Source organism: Mastigoproctus giganteus, chromosome 7 (genome assembly GCF_048544385.1).
Source record: "Mastigoproctus giganteus isolate SK-2022 chromosome 7, ASM4854438v1, whole genome shotgun sequence".
Lineage (NCBI taxonomy): Eukaryota > Metazoa > Arthropoda > Arachnida > Uropygi > Thelyphonidae > Mastigoproctus > Mastigoproctus giganteus.
The window spans coordinates 62170817-62192446 of NC_143581.1; the positions used below are offsets into that span (position 1 = coordinate 62170817).

A 21630-nucleotide genomic window follows, 5' to 3' on the forward strand; every position below is an offset into this window, starting at 1 on the left:
ACGCGCGCACATGCACACACGCGCGCGCGCACACACATTTTTTTAAATAAAAAATGGTGTATAATAGATAGAAATACAGCTGCATTCCATTTAGGGACATAATTAACAGAGGGGTTAAGCAAAAACAGAGTATTTTATAATTTATTAGTAGAGAGGTTTTGATTTGCAATAAAGAAGCATATATCTAACTAAGTTGTTTAGACACATCCTTTGCCTTATCTTCAAGTTAAAGGTAAACGAATGCTGCAGTTATTGAAATAGAAGTTCTAAGTCGTGGACTTTCTTACAGTAAGTCTGAACATCTGGAAACAAACATGATCTATAATTTAGATGAAAACTAACATTAATTAACAAAATAATGTAACTAAAGAATTTTTTTTTTTTTTTTTTTTTTCCTGAAATAACTTGCCTAGTGAAACTTGGTGAAATTGCAGCTGGTAAGGGTGCAGAAGATAGTGATGGTGTAGGGGCTGGTGATACTCTGCAAAAGAATAATGAAGAGAAAGTGTCTTCAATAAAGAATTTTCAAAAACTTTTTCTTTTCCTTTCAAATGCAATATTGTGTACGACTGAGGCCAATTTAAGAATTTAGTACCTACAGGCACTAAAGTAAGAGCAGCAACGGTTTTGCATTCAAATGTATAATAATTACTTTTTTTTAAAATTAATACATACATACTAGGATTTACTATTAGATAACTAATATTGAGTCACAGGGACACAATTATGATAAATGTATACTCCAGCCCATGTACTGCTGCTGTTTCTCAGTTTATCTAGGCAAGCTAGTGGAAAGCATGGAATTTATCCAGTGAATTCAAAATTTGTTGCTCTAGTTCTATGTGTAAATCTGCCTGTCTGACTGAACATTCAAAAAGATAACACACAGCTTGAAGTGGAGTGAGTGTGTGACATTAATCCTATTTGAACAATAATCATATATCTGAAAAGCATCAAAGAAGTCACAGAAATGTAATTCAACAAGTAAATCATTTCAGCACAAAATAAATACAGAATTCTATATCCATCCAAGTTCTTTTTAAAAGGTGTATGTACATGTGTGCAGTGATAGGATGATGTCAGCAATTTCATCTGCATTTGATTTATCAATTCTGCAGGGTTTTGGGCCTTTTATTATGAGAATGCCTTTGACATATCATCCTCCATCTCACTAAGCAGGTGAGGGGAATCAAAGAGAGTTACAACTGAGGATTGAAGAAGAGATACAATTGGACCTTATCTACGGATCCTCTTTCCAGGGATTTATTAAGAATTCTGAAAATTTATACACTTCAATGGATAGGCACATTTTGCTGAACTAACACCTGCTCAAGGATACCTAATAACACACAATATCTGTAATTGGCTGTTCTATAAAATAACAGGGAGCCAATTACTTCCCATTGGAGTAAAGTAAAGGAAAGGAGCCATATCAAACAGTCATTTGGAGATTTTTTAATTATTTTCTATGCTATGAGGAGAGTTCCTGACTGTTTACACTGATGAATGGATATCTCATTAGTGAATTTTTTCTCTCCCTGAGAAATCCAGGATCTTCACCCATTCTAGAAAGCATAATAAGAGCCCAGATAAGTTTCTCAAATCAAGTGAATTTTGGACATATATATAAAGACTGAGATGAAGAACTTCAATTTACAGTTCTTTGCTTGTTAATTCACAAAACCATAAGCTGCACTTCTTTCAACAGCCTGTTTTTGAGAAAGGAGTTTTCCAGTGGTAAATTGATTCAGAGCCAAGAGTATCAACTCAAACAGTATAAAATTTTTTGTTGTACATGGTACAATCCTCTATGGCAGCTTAGTCAACATGATATATCACCACAAGGCACTTTTTTGGAGAGAGCAGCTAAGTTTGATATCCATTGACAACTGAAATTTTTTTTAGTTCTCTTCAAGGTTATGATTAGTCAAATCTCAGGTGAAGGGGAGTATGTTTTTTTCTCCATGAGTTATTCATTTATTTTATTATTTGTTTTTTCAGCCTGCACAGCATGAAACCTGGACCCTGAACACATTTGTACAGATAACTAAACAACATGGATATGAGCATCAACCTTGAGTACTTTTAATATTCTAATCTGAATTTGTATAAGTGGATCTGAGAAGAAAATTGTATATTCTGCACACATCACTTAAATATGTCTTTCATCAAATTATTACAGAACAATTTTCCTCGTAATTTAATATTTAATTCTTTGTGCCATTAGCTGCCAATCATTTTCAGTCTGGACTATGGTCCAGATTGACAATGCCTTTACAGAGAATTCTTCCAGTCTGTGTGACAGGAATCAAGCCTCACACCATTTCCAAATGGCGTGATGAGTAACAATGCCATTATAGCATCATGGAGGATTGCTGTCCAACAGAATGGCACCTTCTAAGAAATCCAAAAAATTTTCCCTGGGTAAAAATTTTTTGAATAATATGAGACAATAGATACTTTCTAATTGATGTTTTACATTCATTTCTCTTGTTTGAACAAAAAACCTTCTCAAAAAGTTTGCTTGTAAATGAAGGAAGCCATCCAAATTAAACAGCTAACTAAATGGGTTAATCTCACATGCTACTGCTGCTACACTTGTCAAACAGGTGTGGCTTGCAGTGGTGAGGTTTTCACAGCTGAAAACTATCTCAGGACCTTCCAAATTCTGATTTAGTTGGAACCTGTGTAGATTATTTGTGTGCATGAATACACTACTTTAGAAAAACAACTTTATGGATCACTATCTACAAAAGCAATATAAATAAATAGTAGCCGAGATATAAACAAAGAAATTTCTGTTTATACTTGGCATATAGCTCCCACAGTCACAGGACTTCACAACTTCAGTGTAACTGTTTTACTGTAGCTGAATGAAACAGCACAGCTGCTAACAATGAGCCATGAATATTTTGTGGTGGCATACTCTTGATATTGCAATGTGCATACCCATGTACATTATCTGGACTATTGCTAGATGAGACTACATATATCTGAAGTGAATCAACTGTACACACTTAGCACTTCTATAATGCTACATATATATTATGAACAGACGGTGTGAAGTTTCCTCATATATACATTATTCCTTTCTAACAACTCTGCAACACATAAAGAAAACACTGCTGGTATGATGGTAGCTATTAAAAATCATACCATGCATGAAATTTAGGACAAATTTCTGTACTGTATATTTTAATATGGAAAAACTGGCAGCCAGTGGGGAGAGAAAAAAAAAAAAAAGACCTGCAATAAAGTCAAGAAATGATCTTCTCTTTATGAAAATCCCAACCATAACTGCAAATAACACCTGGGATAGCAAATAGGGGAATGTCGATAACTGCAGCAGTGTACTTATGCCGTCAAGTATGAGTTTGTAGTATATTTGATATCTTTGTTTGTTTTTTTTCCATGCACATTGTTTTTTAATGATGATCCTATTGAAAATATACCATGGACAGGTTAAAAGTAAGAAATGAAAATAAAGTTGTTCACTGTATACTTTTCACTTCTGTACCTTGTAATTTTCAAGTAATACATAAGTAGGCAGGTTGTTTCACATACTAGTGAATCTGGAATTCAATATATACTTCCACTATATTCTAATCATATATATCTCCAGGGCTGGTATTAGGTTGAATGGTTCCCAAATTGGGTCCCTAACTTCTTCCGTAATATATTATTGACATCCACACAATTATTCATTTTGTTCTCTAATGTTTATTCTGATCAGAGGCAGCCAGCTTATTTTTTTTTTGTTACTAAAACTAGCTCCATACACCAACCTTGAAATGAAGTGCAAAAGTAGTGCAGAAAACAGATGACGTAAAAAGAAAGAAAATAAATAAATAATACGTCTAGATTTCAATCCTGAAAATGCGTCAAATTGACTGACTTGTCAACTCTAAATTATTCGTTTCATAGTAATGACCCAACTTACTTATCATGGGGAACTCATTTAACCAGTACATTTAACAAAACAGCTAATTTGCATTACATTCGCAGTTTGATTAGTCTAATTATTAGCTATATCTGTAACCAGATTAAATATATTGCATTACGTATTCACAGTTCAATTAGTGTGGTGGTTTTCAAATGTTTTCAGCTGACGGCACCCACTGGACAAGGTGACATAGCCCCTAAATTTATGAACCATTCATTTAATTTCACTAAAGTAAGAGAATTATTGGTTTACTTCCTTCAGTAACACACTGGTTAACTGAAAAATCAATTATCTGAACTGAAGAGGGAGGCAGTGAATTCTATGAAGTTATTAATAAACCCAGGTAACTTCCTTAGAACAGAAATGAAATTACACTATTCTTTCTATTGATTGTTAAAATAAGTTTGCACATTTATTGAATCCATCAAAATAATAAATTTTCAGAAAGTTCAAGGTACCCATACAAAACATGAGTGGCACCCAGATTGTGAACCACTGGTCTAATTACACTGACTAAACAAAAAAAAAATTTTTTTTACACAACTCTGGAGCAAAAGTTGCAGATTCTGAAGGAAATTGATCTACTGATTCAAAATATCTTACAACAATACATGTGCTATCTTGAAAATAAATCTTATTAATTGCAAAATACTTTAATCAAACATATAATATTCTACATATGTTTTATTTCCTTATAAATATGCCACTCAGCGAGTTTTTCTTATAGTTAATTTTTTTTCCCCGCTTAAGAACCTAGCAGTAATTTCCCATCATGACAGTATCTAGTAACTTTGGTACTGCTTTTCCATTATGGATATGCCCTGATGAAAGCGTTCCCCTTGCTCATCACTTATATTTCCCAAATTTTGAGGGAAAAATCAGAGATGGGAATGAAGAAAATGAATTTCAAGGACATTCAGTAGCCCCATAACTTTATAACACTGCAGTAAGGTTGACATCAGATATTCATTATTATATTCTTTCCTTCTTCCAAGAGATCCATGCACAACTGATCAAGTTCAGTATCCTACAGCTTTATTTCAAATACAATCTTTGAGGAGTTTCTTTATTTAAGGTCCAATGAAAATTCATTCTTTCAGTTTTGCATCTGTTAAACTGGGAAGCACTTCCCTTAAGTAGTAGAACCCACTTCCTTCTTTATATCCAGAGCCCTAATAAAATTCTTCATTAATACAAATTACATAAGCAAAAGTGGAAGAAGAAATCTTCTTTACTTCAATCAGTGGAACATATTTTACATCACTTCACCCAGATAAAAAATTCCTCCTTCTTTTCCCACTGCTACATAATATAAGGTTTGTCTGTTGCATGACTGTCTCACAAACATAAAAAACAACAGTATTTTGTGAACCATGCAGATCAGTAACCAATTACTTGACATGGAACATGAAGCCTGTAGTAGAGGAACTGATTGGAATGTATTTCCATTATGCAGCAAAACTGCTTTTAAACTTAATTTTGAGACATCAAAAATATATACCATTCATCAGGACTGTGTTCAATGTCCAGTTCGTTTAAAAGGCCACTAATATCTTGAAAAAAGATGTACCATCTTCCATAATGAATTATTTTAAAAATACTTTGTGATTTTCAATATGCTGTAAATTTAATTCTTGCTTCCACTTTTGTAATCTAGAAACAAGGATGCTTGCTCTTTAGATAAGTTTAAATCATGAAGTGGAAGTATCAAAGTCATTCAACTTTCTTTGCTTAATAAAGAACAGCATGTCAGATTAAGATTCTTGTAATGCAAAGTCCTTATTTGGTGCCTTATAACTTTTCATGTTTACATGGGAGAAAATAAGACAAACCAAACATCGCAGTGGAAGTATCAGTTATAGCATTTTGATATGACTTTAAAACAGTACATTTCTGCAACACAAGAATCCTCACTATATTCATCACTGTCTCCTTTATCCAATGATTTTGGGGAATCTAGTAATAACAGGTCTTCATTATGTGGAAAAAGGCCTTACTGAAGATTCTTGCAATGCAAAGTCCTTATTTGGTCCCTTAACTTTTCATGTTTACACAGGAGAAAATAGGACAAACCATATTTAATGCTACACTTGCTTTTTTGGGACACCACTGATATTTTTGTCATTCGGAAATGGCAACTGTCAATATGGTTTGCAGTTCTTGCCACCACCTAGGAAAAGCAAAAGGCATACTTATAATTTTTCCAGTTAGCTACATTCTCAAATTTGTGGTGCAGGTAATATTGCTGAACTTATCTGGAGCCCAAGTTTTGTTCTGGTCACTAATCTTGTAACTAATGTACAAAGAATATGAACATTTAGTAATTTCTGTTACATGTGATACACGTAGCAGAAAATGTCAGGGTGATACAAACAGTTACTTTGCTTCTGCTTAAAACTGTATTGTTAAAATGATTCTCCATTTTAGAGAGAGAGAGAGAGAGAGAGAGAGAGAGAGAGAGAGAGAGAGAGAGAGAGAGAGAGAGAGAGAGAGAGATAGGAGGAAGAAGAAGAGGTTGCCATGCAAACATTCTTTTGTAGGTAATAGATCGATGTCCTACCTACTTCTCTAAATTGAGTAAGGGTAAATATAAAAACTTGTATACGTAGAAACTGGACATGATGTGAAATTTTAAGAATTATTTTCATATCTATACACGAATATTGACTGCAAACAGCTAATAATAGTGGAAGTAAACCATATTGACCCATGCTATCAATTATTATATATGTGTAATTGAGTAAAATATTGAGTCAGTTTGAGTTGATATTGAGTTAGTCTGGTATAACATAAACACTGGGAAAGGGAAAATGAGAGAAGGAGTGTGTTATAGGCCTAATGACTCTGATGAGTACAATGAACAGTTGTGCAGAGAAATAGAATGGGCAGTAAATCAGAATGTCTTGTAATGGGGGATTTTAACTTTCCAGATATTGACTGGAACTTGTGAGTTGGTCACTCACACGATAGCAAGGCTTTTGTGGATTTATTGGAGGATTGTTTTCTACAGCAACGTGTTCAAGGGGGAACCAGAGGGGGTAATACTCTTGATCTGATTATCAGCAGTGATGACTCATGCAGTAGGAATTTGCAGGTAAAGGAACCACTAGGTGACAGTGATCACAGTCTACTGATGTGAAATTTATTTAAAGATGTAACTACCATCAAGGGTAAAGGGAGGGGTTTTTGTAAAGATGACTACAGTGGTCTCAGGCAGTTTTTAAATTTTACACAGTGGGATCAACTGATGAATTAAAAATATTCAATTCTAAATGGGAAGCCATTAGGCTTTTCATACCAACTAAGAAATACTGTTCAAGATTTAGGCCTAAATGGATGTCAGATGTTGTTGTTGTTGGTATCGAGTTTAACAATACAAGGGCTACTAAGGCCAAATTATGTCTGTCCATCGTTTATTCGCAAGAAGCATATCGTTTTAAATACAATAAAAGTTCTTCAATATCTGATTCATTTCCTAAGAAATGAGATAAATCAGGTGATATATTCTCTCAGAATCTCTTTCTAATGGCTTTGCATAACTCAGTATACTCAATTTTCTCATCGTCAGTGTTTATCTTGCTGTTTATTTGTCATCTTCAGTTCATCATGACAAGTGTTTTTTGACTAATTTTTTTCTTCTTTGGATTTCTTTTTACCTATAGGTTTCTTGGGCTTTATCACTTTCAGAAAGTTGTAATATTCCTTGTCAATATCTTGGTAATGAGCAGTCTGCAGAAGCTCAAACTTGTTCTTAAGTTCCAGCAAATACTGCCTTTTCCCCTCCTGTTATTTCAAAGACCTTCGTATTATTTACTCGAGTCAGTTTTTTCCTTTCTTTTCTTACATCTATATCAAGTGTGCATCTTACCATTCTGTGATCACTTCAAACATTTACCTTGTTCAGGACAGTAACATCATTCACAATATATCTTCTGTTAGTGAGGATGAAGTTGATTTCATTAGTTGTTAATCCAATTGGGCTCTTCCATGTCCACTTTCTGTTCATCCTTTTCTTGAAAAACGTGTTCATTACTGACAATCCTCGAGATTCTGCAAATTCCACAAGTCTTTCACCTCTTTCAATTCTTTCACAAATTCCAAAATTTCCTATAGTTCCCCTTTCTACGCTGTTTTGTCTCTTTCCAACCTTAGCATTGAAGTCCACCATAATGATACAGTAGTGGGTTTTCTGCTCATCTAGAAGACTCTCAATTTCGATGTACATTTCTTCAACCTCATCACCATCATGGCTCGATGTTGGTGCATAAATCATTATAACCTTTAGCTTGTACCTATTAGAAATCCTGAATTAGTCTTGACAACCTTGGTGATGTACTTTTGAATTCCAAAATGTTTTTTATATCTTTATGGACCAGAAAGCCAACTCCACCTTCGCTCCTTTCACTGTTTTCATTAGTGTACAGCAGATTTCCACTTGATAAACTTATCATAAGTGATTCATTTCTTCTTCTTGTTTCAGCCAAATCGATGATATTCCAATTCATATTTTTCTAATTCTTTTTCCAGCTCTACTATGCTGTGTTCACTGATGAGCGATTGTATGTTGTAACAGGCCAAGTTCAGTTTTCTTGCATGGCAGCCTGGTTGTACCCAGAGATTCTTAGCATCCTCTGCTTCCACTCTGACCCTCTCGTTGCTGTAAGAGGGGGAGTGGAAGCCGTTGGGGACTGAGGGCCATTTGTTTCATTTTGCTGTCATGTGCTAGAGGGTTTGATCTTTTCCTCTTCACGCTGACCAGGCATCTCAAAGGAACCACTCTACACGTTTGTTGCCACCTAAGTGATGTAACAGGACTTACCATCAAGAAGGTGTGCATGAGTGGATTTTAGGGAGGGAGGCCAACTGGACTTCTCCTAAATCTTCTGAAATAGAAAGATATTGGATCCATCAGTGTTTTAGGCTGAGTGTATGATAACACACAGGATACCTGTTCCTCCTCTAAGCCAATAATCTTACTAAGCGCTAACTTAATGGCATATATTTCACCTGTGAAGAACGTTGCAAGCTAGCAGTAGTGTGGCTGAAATTGTACATAAGGGAAAAACTGCCGCAGCACCTACCATACCGCCGACCGGGCTAGCCGAGTGGGTAAAGTACCTGCCCGGCAACCCAAAGGTCGCGGGTTCGATTCCCGCCTCGGGCTTGGATCAAAGTACTGCAAAAACCTTGGGAGGTGCAATATGGCCACAGAAGCCGATGCGCCAACAACTACCAAATCAAAAAAAAAAAAAAAAAAAAAACCTACCATACTGTTAGTTTTGGAGCCATCTTGTATAAATTTTACAGGTATGGTTGTTCATAGGAGCATGAGCTGAATGTAACTGTCTCATATTGCAGGGAGTTTTACCCAACTGGAGAAAGTGTATATCTTGAGATAGATACATGTCGACAGTGGAACAAGTGCAGTTGTGTCTTAAAAAATTTTCATTTAAATTGACATTGCAGGGAGATATAATATTTTTACCCAACTGGAGAAAGTGTATATCTTGAGATAGATACATGTCGACAGTGGAACAAGTGCAGTTGTGTCTTAAAAAATTTTCATTTAAACTGACATTCCAGCTCTGAACAAGCTCTTTGATCTTGAGAGGCAAGTCGATTTTCATTTGGCTTGTTCTCTTAGAAGGATTCCCACCGAGTATTATAAAGATACTCCCAACTGTGGTGTGATGGTAGACTCTGGATCTTAGCAGCATGGTGGGGCAGTAGTGTTTTTCTACACAAGTGTAAATTGGGATCATGCATTTCAATACAAAGACTTTGGACAGGAGAAGTCCTGAAAGCTCCCAGCACAATTCTCAGAGCACTGTGCTGGATTACATTTAGTCATTAATGTCAGATGAACTAATAAGGCTCCTGGCAGAGAAGAAAAATGCGTGGGATGCATATAAATTAGCAGGTGACACAGAAGTCTATGGGAGATATAAACTAGTCTGTAATCAAGTCATAAAGGAGGTTAGGGAAGTGAAGGCTGATTACGGGAAATCCTTGGCAAAGGATGCAAAGAAAAAAACAACAAGGACTTCTTTACTTATGTAAACTCTAGAAGGAAGGGGGATGAATCAGATTGGTCCACTTGATGTTGGTAGTTCGACTGTTGATGATCCTGCTCAGAAAGCTGAAAAACTAAATGAGTATTTTGCATCTCCATTCAGACATGGGAAATTCTGTAAACTAACAGGGAGCTAAATGATTTTGTAATAATGAAGAACAAAGTGGAGGAGAAATCGTTGAAGTTAAACATAAAAAAGGAACTTGAGGCAGATGAAATCTATCCAGTTATGTTGAAGGAGGCAGCGAGGGAAGTAAGCAAATGATACAAAGGTTGGCAGGATTGTTAATGATAGTAAAAGTAGTACACTACTGCAACAGGATCTAGAAAAGTTAGGTAGATGTGCTGAGAAGTGGCAACTGAAGTATAATACTGACAAAGGCAAAGTACAGCATATGGGTAGCAATAACCCCAGAGTAACGTAACAACTGTGTGGTACTACATTCAGGGAGGTGGAGAATGAAAAAGACTTGGGGGTAACTGTGCAGTCAGATATGAAGTTCTCTGAGCAGTGCAGACAGACTGCCAGAGCAGGTCATGGAGTTTTGTTAATGATATAAAGGAATTTTGCTAGCAGAGACAAGGAGGTGATTATACCTTTATATAAGGCAATGGTCAGGCCACACCTTAAGTACAGAGTAGATGTCTGGAGGCCCCATTTTAAGAAGTAGAGTTACTAGAATGAGTACAGAGAAGGGCAACAAGATTGGTGAGAGGAACAAAGGGGTTCTCTTACCAGGAGAGGCTTAAATTCTGTAAATTGCAGCATCAGGAGACTAGGCACCTGCAAGATGATCTGACTGAGATGTACAAGCATTTGAATGGTTTGAGCAGGCTCAATGCTGATGAGATACTTCCGCTTGCTCAGATTAAGAACCTGAGGGGGCATAGGTTCAAACTGAGGAAAGACAGTTGTAGAATAGAGGTGCAGAAGTTTGCCTTTAGCCAGCGGGTAGTTGATTGCTGGAACAGAATTCCATCTGTTGTTGTGGAAGTGGATAGCTTAAATAAATTTAAGGCTGAACTAAACAAATGTTTGGAGTGACTGGATGGGTGAAATGGGAAGGTTTTTTTTAATTTTTAATTTTATTTATTTATTTATTTTTTTTTTAGGCTGATGCTTTATAAGCTTGTTTTCTTGCATCATATGCCGCAACTAATGCTAATGCTAAAGGTGTTAAAGTACATAAGGAAAGTTGTTACATAGCAATTCCAGTTTTATAAACACAGGGTAAGTCAAAAGTAGTTTCAAAAATTTGGTGCCTTATAACTTTTCATGTTTGCACAGGAGAAAATAAGAGAAACCCAAAGTTGCAATGGAAGTAACAATTACAGCATTTTGATATGACTTCTAGCAGTAATACAGTACATGTCCCAGTCAGTAATCAGCCTCTTGCCATACATGCTGTAACATGGCTAGTGTAACTGTGTCAATCGCTGCAGTAATCCTTCTCTTCAAGTCATTCACACCAGTTGGCAATGGGGGGAAGGCAGGCTTGTACACTGAAAAGACAGAATTCATGGGATACCTGATTCCTGGGCAACACAATGCTGTCACTCCTCTCACTAGTGGATGAACACACCACTTGGCAGGTATACAGGTACACTACATTAACTTGTTGTTATTTGGTTTTTAGGAGCATTAGCAACTAAGGCCATATTGCTCCGGGGATATGCGGTGGTCATTCCCTGATCTTTCCGCATCCTCCGTATTTGGTGGTCACGGGCTCAAACCCCAGTCTAATCAAGAAGCGTGTGCTATGCGCTGCTGCTCCTGCCCACCTGGCTATGGAGGCGCCCACTACATTAACGTAGACAGTAATTCGATGTCAGTATGAATAACAGTTGTGAGTTAACTGACTTTGAAAGAGGGATGATAGTGGGTGCCCGACACATGGGTCACTCTGTTGTGGAGTGGTACAGAAATTGCACTATCCCTGATCGACAGCATCAAGAGTGTATCGGGAATACACCATTTCCGGAATAATAGCTCATTGTGGACAAAGAAAGGTGGTGGATGAACGTGGGGGTTGATGTCTGTCTCGCATTGTTTCAGCCAATGAGAAAGTGACAGTGGCACAAATCACCACTGACTTCAACGAGAGAGGCGCCAGAAATGTCTCCACCAAGACCATCAGAGGATCATTAGTCGCAATAGGTTATGGCAGCTGCCAACCCAACAGAGTTCCATTGCTAACACCATGACACAAGACCCTATGCCTCAAATGGGCGAAAGAGCATCGGCACTGGTTCTTGGATGATTGGAGACAAGCCTAATGGTACAATGAGTCCCATTTCCAGTTATTTCGAGCGGGTAGGAGGGTGCATATCTGGTAGAAACTGCACAAAGCTATGCACATGTCAACTGTTTAGGCAGGTGGATGATGGTCGGGGCATGTTCAACTGTCACACACTGGGACCTCTGGTACATCTAGATGCATCTCTGAACGGTCCAGTTTACATGTCCATCTTGCAGACCATCTGCATCCCTTTATGATCATTGTGTACCCACAGGGCAATAGACTTCCAGCAGGACCATGCGAATTTTTGCTATAGAATTCTAGCTCGAACAAAACCCGAAGAGCATTCTGCAGATTTTACCACCATGGAATTGCCTCCCTGTTCACCACACATGAACCCTGTGGAGTATCTCTGGGATGCTATGGAAAGGTCCATTTGAGCTTTAGATTGTCCACCCAGGAATGCGACAGAATTATGGACAGCGGTGCAGCAAGCATGGATGGATGGAAATACCCATGGAATGCTTTCATGAACTAGTGGATTCAATGCCTCGCTGTGTGACTGCCCTTATCTGAGTGAAAGGTGGGCCTATCTATTACTAAGTAGGTATCCCATGATTTCTGTCCACTCAGTATACATCTGGTTTTAATGCAACCCTACAAAATGCAAATCCAGTGGTGCAAAGTCTGATGAGTAAGTTGGCCACAGAACTGGACCTGTGAACCATACCCATTGATCTGAAAATTGGAGATCAAAACAGCGTCTACATTCTTATGAAAGTGGGGGGAGAGTGCACCATCTTGTTGGAATAGCATTTTGTTGCTTGGATCATAATCGTTCCTGGGCAATTTGCAGATCACATAATTTTTCAATATGTCTTAATACACTGGGCCAGTAATTATTCTTTCTGTGAAGAAGAACAAGTCCGTAGCTATCTGCAACTTGCAGATAGCTGTATAGCTTTTTAAAATATGTTAACTTGGGACTATCTTGGATGCGTTCCCAAACCATACTGGGTTTTTCACTTCCCTACAGTTTCACAGAAACAGCAAGTAATAGCTAGTAGAAAAGAAAAACATTCACACAGAAAATATAATCCATATTTTAAAAACTTAGCTTAACATGAGGACAAAGAGGTGTACTGCAGTGAAATATTAATAGTCCACTTTGCAGAACATTAATCATTCAACAAATAAAAAGCAATGCTAGTTGATAAAAGTAGAATACTAATTATAAAAAATATGCACATTTACTTTACTTTATACATATTACTCACATTGGACTTCGAGATCTGGATCGTCTCCTACATAATAAAAAAGAATGTTTATTTGTAACATCAAAATAAAAAACTAGCTGTATGAAATAACTAATCTTTCAGTAATCTTTAAGGTAATCTTTGCAGTAAACGTTAAGGGCAAGTTACTGCAATGGATAAAAGAATGGTTGAGTGGTTAACAGCAGAGAGTGGTAATAAATGGACACTGCTCTACGTGGACTAATGTTATTAGCGGAGTCCCCCTAGGGTTCGTGCTGGGCCCATTGTTGTTTTGTATATTTATCAATGATATCGATGAAAGTATATTAGGCTTAATGTCCAAGTTTGCAGAGTTGTTAATGAGAGTAAAGACAGTATGCTACTGCAACAGGATCGAGAAAAGTTAGACAGATGGGCTGAGAAGTGGCAACTGAAGTTTAACATTGACAAATGCAAAGTACTCCATATGGGTAGCAGTAACCCAAGAAAAACGTACCAACTGTGTGGATAAATACACAAAACAACAATGGGCCCCAGCACTGAACCAGGGAGGTGGAGAATGAAAAAAGACCTGGAGTAATTGTGTAATCAGAGATGAAGTTCTCTGAGCAGTGCAGACAAGCTGCCAGAGCAGGTCATGGAGTTTTGTCAATGATATACAAGAATTTTGCTAGTAGAGACAAGGAGGTGATTATCCCTTTGTATAAGGCAATGGTCAGGCCACACCTTGAGTACTGTATATAGGTCTGGAGGCCTCATTTTTGGAAGGATATAGAGTTGCTAGAACAAGTACAGAGAAGGACAACAAGGTTGGTGAGTGGAGCAAAGGGGTGCGCTTACGAAGAAAGGCTTAAGTTCTGCAAGTTACAGCATCTGGAGACTAGGCACCTGCGAGGTGATCTGATTGAGATGTACAAGGGTTTGAATGGTTTGAGCAGGCTCAATGCTGATGAGATACTTCCACTTGCTCAGATTAATAACCTGAGGGGGCACAGATTCAAATTGAGGAAAGATAGTTGTAGAATAATAGATGTGCAGAAGTTTGCCTTTAGCCAGTGGGCAGTTGATTTCTGGAACAGACTTCCATCTGTTGTTGTGGAAGTTGATAGAATAAATTTAAGGCTGAACTAGACAAACATTTAGAGTGACCGGATGGGTGAAATGGGAAAGGGTTTTTTTTTTTTTTTTTCCCCTTTGGCTAATGCTATATAAGCTTGCATCATATGCCTCAATAATGCTAATTTAAGATTTCGCAATTTTTTTAAATTAAGTTTTTCTCAGTCGGAAAGCCCCCCTCCCACTTTAGCTTAAAAACAGTATACAACACAAATTGTCCTTGTATGGCAGAAATTCTACACAGCTATACATGGATACTGATGAAGAGTGATCACATACAACTGCTTTGTTTGTTTCATATATGTCTTCAAATAAATTGGTTTATTCATTTCTGAAGTAGATCGATGAAAGTTTTTTCTAAACTGAAGATGAGGAATAACTCCTGTTGGACAACTTGCCAGATACCCCACATGAATTGTTTTGACCAGAATTTCACCTGGTACCCTGAAGGCGCACTGTTGCCATACACAGCCACCATCCTTTCATGAATGGCCTTTGGCCCATTTCCTTCTCTGTTGAGAAATTTGATGACTGAATGATGCTCCAATTTTAGCAAATCCATAATTTCATTCAGGTGTCTTCCTTCTTTCTGTTACAGCAGCACAACTTAAAAAAAAAATTGGGATCAAAATTGGTATGATTTAAGTGAGATGTGTAGGGAAATGATAAATCATGAATCATTGAAATATAACTATGGGAAGTACCTTAGGGAGATAATGTTTTGAATGCACCTCATATGAGTGTTTACAGTTCCTTGGTGGTAAGAGAAGTCTATTTTATCAGCTGTGTGTGTGTGCGCGTGTGTGTGTGTTGTTGTTGTGGGGGTTTCTTGGTGCATAAGCTACTTTGGCTATAATGCGCTGTGTGTGTGTGTGTGTGTGACAGTAAAGTTACTGACTGTAGATTAGAGGATTGATCCTACAAAGAAGGATGTATAAAATTAGTGTATATGATTAGAATAGGGGTTTTTCAATTAAAAATTGAGCGTAAAATACACTATTTCATTAAAAATGTAAATAATTTAATTTTTTTGATTTTTACACATTATTTTATGAAAATGAACAATTTTAAGAAAAAATGGGAGTGTTTTTAGAGCATTCGTTTTTTTTGTATTTGTAAAAGTGTCCTAGAATCCCCATTTAATATACTTACTAACGTTTTACATTTACTGTATGTATAAAACACAGCTTAGTAAAGTTTTACTATGTCAACTGCCATGCCCCTTTCTCCCACTGGCTCGAATAAATATCACTAAGAGGAAAACTTTTTTAATGTATAAAAAGATAAGAAAATTAAAAAATAATAATAAATAATAAGAGAAAAGGAAATAGACAAACTATGCATTTCCCTCCTCCTGTAGGTAATTATTCATTTGAATTTCCTCAAATTGTCAGCCTTTACCACTCATAGGTAACTTATTCCAGTAATTTATAACTCACTGGCTAAAATAAAACTTCCTGCAATCCACTCTGAACATCTCCCCAAGTAACTTGAAATTATGGCCCATAGTTCTAGAATCATTTATAACCGTGAAAATTTCATCCTCATTCATTTTACTCATGCCTCTCAGAGCATTAAACATTTCAATCAAGTCACCTTTAAGGTGCCTAGTTTCCAAGCTCTGCAACACACATATTCGAAGTGTTTCTTCATATGGATGCTCTTTTGCTGATCTCACTAGGAGAGTTACCCAACCCTTTCAAAAAAGCACAATGTCTTTCTTTAGGTGCAGTCTCCATACCTGAACACAGTATTCCAAGTGTGGTCTAACAATAGCCTTATATAATGGGAAATGACATCCTTATCTCTACTGGTTTGTTTGTTTGTTTGTTATTTAGGAGCATTAGCAACTAAGGCCATATTGCTCCAGAATATGCGGTAGTCATTCCCTGACCTTTCCGCATCCTCCGTATTTGGTGGTGACGGGCTCGAACCCCGGTTTAATCAAGAAGCGTATGCTATGCACTGCTGCTCCTTCCCACCTAGCTACGGAGGCGCCTTTTATCTCTACTGGCAATTGTTCAATAAATCATTGGTAGGACACCACGGGCCTTCCTTACAACCTGTCTACAATGCTTGGAGAACTTCATGTCTGACTGTATCGTAACACCCAAATTCCTTTCCTCCACTACTGGCTTTAGCTCAACTCAACCAAGTGTATAAGTTATTTTGGGGTTACTGTCCCCCAGGTGTAATACCTCACACTTTGCTGGATTAAAGCATAGCTGCTATTTTTCTGACCATCCCTGAAGTCTATCTAGGTCAACTCTGAAGAAGCTCTGCTTGGCGGTGATCATTAACTACTATACCAATTTTTACATCATCTGCTAATTTTGACATCATGCCCTCTATCACTTCATCAATGTCATTTATGAAAATTCAAAACAACAGTGGTCCTAATACTGGTCCTTGGGGAATCCCACTTCTTACATCAACCAATCTGAGGAATAACCATTTATCACAACCCTCTGCCTCCTTCCCTGAAGCCATCCAGCTAAGGATTTTCCGTGATTCCAATGTATTCTAGCTTATAAAGTAACCGCTCATGTGGGACCGAGGCAAAATGATCTGAATGATCCTGAATTCCACCCTTGATCATTGTCTCCATGATTTTCGCTACTACTGAAGTTACGCTAACTGGCCGGTAATTTTCCGCTTCATTCGTAGAACTGCCCTTATGTACTGGAGATATATTGGCACTTTTCCAATCCAACGGAATTACTCCCGAGTCCAGTGAAGCTCTCATAATTAGCTTCAATGGTTCAATACACTCATTTGCTGTCTCCCTCAAGTTTATAGGGTATATACCATCAACCCCCAGGAGCCTAACTGGCATGTAGGCTCAAACGTTTTTTTATTAAATAAATATGTGAAATTTCAATATCATAAATTACGTTTTTTTCAACTTCACTCCCATAATTTCTTATTGACACAAAGGGTTTTTCTTCTGTAAATATCGTTGCAAAGTAACTGTTGAGTTCATCTGCAGCTTCAGCTGGGGTATCTAATACTATCCCACCTCCATTTCATAAGGGTCCGATCTGGTTTTCCCTTCTCTTCTTTGCATTTATATGTCAGAAGTTACCAAACTTTCTCAGTTCACAGTGCTCCTAGCCCAAAAGAAATACCTAACAAGTGGTTTTCAGCCTTTTAATAATCCGATTCTCTGTGTGTGTGTGTGTGTGTGTGTGTATATATATATATATGTTATATGATAGTTATTACAATAATATAATTATAAACAAAATTACAATTCATAATACAAATTATATATACTTATATTATATTCTTTATATAATTTTTATTTAATTTTATTCTATATATAGAGGTATTAAATAAACATCAATTACGGATCACCACAAAATTAATAACGGTACGGTACAATGGATACCGTATACCTTTTTATAATGAAATAAATATATCCTTTGTATAAGTATAGTGCGAAATCATCAATAATACATAGCCAAATCTGAATTAAAAGACTGTTAGCAAAATTGCATCATTGTAAGTTATATCTCATATTGTGAATACCTTCACAACGAGTTGCCATGATATTGCACTACTTTGAATAAGTAACGCTTTACCTGAGGAGAAGAGTAATGTTACTTATTCTCAGAAGAAGGGCCAAATAGCCCTGAAACTGTGCCATCTGTTGTTGCCTATTCTTGGAAACTCCGGACATCATTAGGCTCCCCTTGGTGCCGTTTCAGGGCTATTTGGTCCTTCTTCGGTGGGTAGGTACCCAAGTGATGCAGTGATGGCAAAACAGTTATGAAGTATAACTCCACAATATGAGAGATGCCTGATGGTGTATGATGTGTTTAGACTATAAGGCGTTTTGGGCTGAAGCCTCAAGCTATGGAAAAGTCTAGACTATGTATAAGTATAGTGCGAAAGCATCAATAATACATAGCCAAATCTGAATTAACAGAATGTTAGCAAAACGGCATTGTTTTAAATTATATCTCATATTGTGAATACCTTCACAACAAGTTGCCATGATATTGCACTACTTCGAATAAGTAACACTTCACCTGAGGAGAAGACTAATGTTACTTATTCTCAGAAGAAGGGCCAAATAGCCCTGAAACTGTGCCATCTGGGTGGTGGTATCCATCTGAGAATAAGTAACATTAGTCTTCTCCTCAGGTGAAGCGTTACTTATTCGAAGTAGTGCAATATCATGGCAACTCGTGAAGGTATTCACAATATGAGATTAGCATTAGTAGAGGAATATGATGCAAGAAAGCAAGCTTATGCAGCATCAGCAAAAAAAAAAAAAAAAAAAAAAACCCTTCCACTTCACTCCTCTGTTCGTTCGAAATACCTGTCCAGCTGAGCCTTAAATTTATTTAGGCTATCAACTTCCACAACAAGGAATGGAAGTCTGTTCAACCAATCAACTACCCGCTGGCTAAAGGCAAATTTCCGCACATCTATCCTACATCTGTCTCTCCTCAATTTGAATTTATGCCCTCCCAGGTGATTATTCTGAGCAAGAGGCAGTATCCCATCAGCATTGAGCATGCTCAAACCATTCAAGGCTTTCTACACCTCTATCAGATCACCTCGCCGGTGGCTAGTCTCCAGACACTGTAATTTGCAAAACTTAAGCCTTTCTTTGTAAGAGCAACCCTTCGTTCCATTCACTAACCTTGTTGCCCTTCTCTGTACTCGTACCAGCAGCTCTACATCCTTCTTGAAATGAGGCCTCCAGACCTGTATACAGTACTCAAGGTGCGGCCTGACTATTGCCTAATACAAGGGAATAATCACCTCCCTATCCCTGCTAGAAAAATTCCTGTATATCATTGATAAGACACCATGAGCTACTCTTGCAGCCCGTCTGCACTGCTCAGAGGACTTCATATCTGCCTACCCAATTACCCCCCAGGTCCTTTTCATTCTCTACCACTGTCAGTGTAGTACCACAGAGTTGATACGTTGCTCTGGGGTTGCTGTTTCCCATATGTAGTACTTTACATTTCTCAATATTAAACTTCATTTGCCACCTCTCAGCCCATCTGCTCAACCTTTCCAGATCCTGTTGCAGCAGCAGCATAGCATCAGTAGCATCCTTAACAACCCTGCCAACCTTTGTATCGTCTGCAAACTTGGACATTAAGCTTGATATACCATCATCAATATTTATAAATACAGAAAACAACAATGGACCCAACACTGAACCCTGAGGGACTCCACTAATAACATTAGTCCACGATGAGCAGTGTCCATTAATTACCACTCCCTGTCTTCTGCCACTCAACCATCCCTTTATCCCTAGCAACAATTTGCCACCAATGCCACACTGCTCCAATTTATGCAGCAGTCTTCCATGTGCAACAGTATCAAAAGCCTTTCTAAGATCCAAATATATAATATCAAAGTTATTCCCTGCATCCAATTCTTTTGTGACTACATCATAGTATCCAATCAAATTGGTCAGGCAAGACCTTCCCTTAACAAAACCATGCTGTGTCTGAGCTATAACTGAATTCTTGTCAAGATGATCCTGCATTGCTTCTTTAACCAGTGCTTCCATTAATTTTCCTGGAACAGAAGTTAAACTCACAAGTCTATAATTACTTGTGTCAGCCTTTGATCCTCCTTTGTGAATTGGGGTTACATTTGCACATCTCCAGTCTGTGGGTACCTCCCCTGAGTCCAAGGAAGCTCTCATAATTATGGCTAAAGGATTGCTTACTTTCTTTGCTGCCTCCTTTAATATAATTGGATAGATCCCATCCACCCCAGGTGCCTTTCTTCTATTTATCTTCAACAATTTCTCCTCCACTGTACTCTCAATTATTACAAGATCATCTAGCTCACTGCCAGTGTTTACTTCATCTATGGCATTCCCCTTCCTGAATAACTCCTCACGTGTGAATGTAGATGCAAAATATTGATTTAGTTTGTTAGCTACCTGAGGGATTATGAACACTTAAACCATCGATATCAAGTGGACCAATCTGATTCATCTCCTTCCTTCTAGAGTTTACATAAGTAAAGAACTCTTTGCTGTTTTTCTTTGCATCCCTTGCCAAATATAAGATATAACTTAAAACGATGCCGTTTTGCTAACGTTCTGTTAATTCAGATTTGGCTGTGTATTATTGATGCTTTCGCACTATACTTACACACAGTCTAGACTTTTTCATAGCTTGAGGCTTCAGCCCTAAACGCTTTATAGTATATATATCCTTTGTATAATGAAATAAATATTAGATAGTATGAATCAGAGCTGTAATACTCAATATGTTCTACGTTGATAATAATATTAGTAAAATAATAAGAGGAGTTTACCTTAATATAGTACGTAGAACACTTCCGTATGATGCCCTCCAGAAATTAAAATGGAAAAAACCGACAACTTACCGGTACATTAAAGTAAAATATAAATAATTAAATAATCAATTTAACACAATTCAAAATCAATTTAAAACAATTAAAAATCAAATTAACGCAATTAAAAGAATCTAGGAAGGAAAATCGTTTTGAATATTTTCGTTAGATTCTTTTAATTGCGTTAATTTGATTTTTAATTGCATTAATTTGATTTTTAATTGCATTAATTTGATTATTTAATTATTTATATTTTACTTTAATGTACCAGTAAGTTGTCGATTTTTTTGTTTTTTCCGTTTTAATTTCTGGAGAGTATCATACGGAAGTGTTCTACATACTATATTGAGGTAAACTCCTCTTATTATTTTACTGAAATAAATATATAATTTTCAAAAAATATATATATATATAAGTTTAAGTAACTTAAACCCAAATTACATGGCACCCCTGAAATGTTGTTGTGGCACCCTAGTGCGCTGCAGCACACTGGTTGAAAACCACTGATATATGTGAAGAATTCTTTATCCCCACTCTTTACTCTCTTTGCCAGCAATTTCTCATAACTTCCTTTTGCCAGCCTAACCTTTTCTGTGGCACTAGTACAGATCCATTTGTAGCTGTTATAGGCTTCAGTACTTTTTATTGCTCTGTAACTTT

General features: G+C 37.1%; 1 protein-coding gene across 3 annotated transcripts in view; it reads right to left on the minus strand.

The window, feature by feature from the left end:
* The window catches only part of LOC150082956 (RNA-binding protein 39-like), a 411944-nt gene that overhangs the window by 237191 nt on the left and 153123 nt on the right, over positions 1-21630 (minus strand). For 2 of the 3 annotated variants that reach the window (XM_090376936.1, XM_090376935.1), the window contains exons 6-7: positions 13534-13560; positions 410-481 (exon numbers count right to left, since the gene is read on the minus strand). In XM_090376936.1, coding sequence (XP_090233062.1) covers positions 410-481; positions 13534-13560 — 99 coding nt within the window. The remainder of the gene's footprint in view (positions 1-409; positions 482-13533; positions 13561-21630) is intronic. The other variant, XM_090376937.1, reaches the window with a different exon arrangement.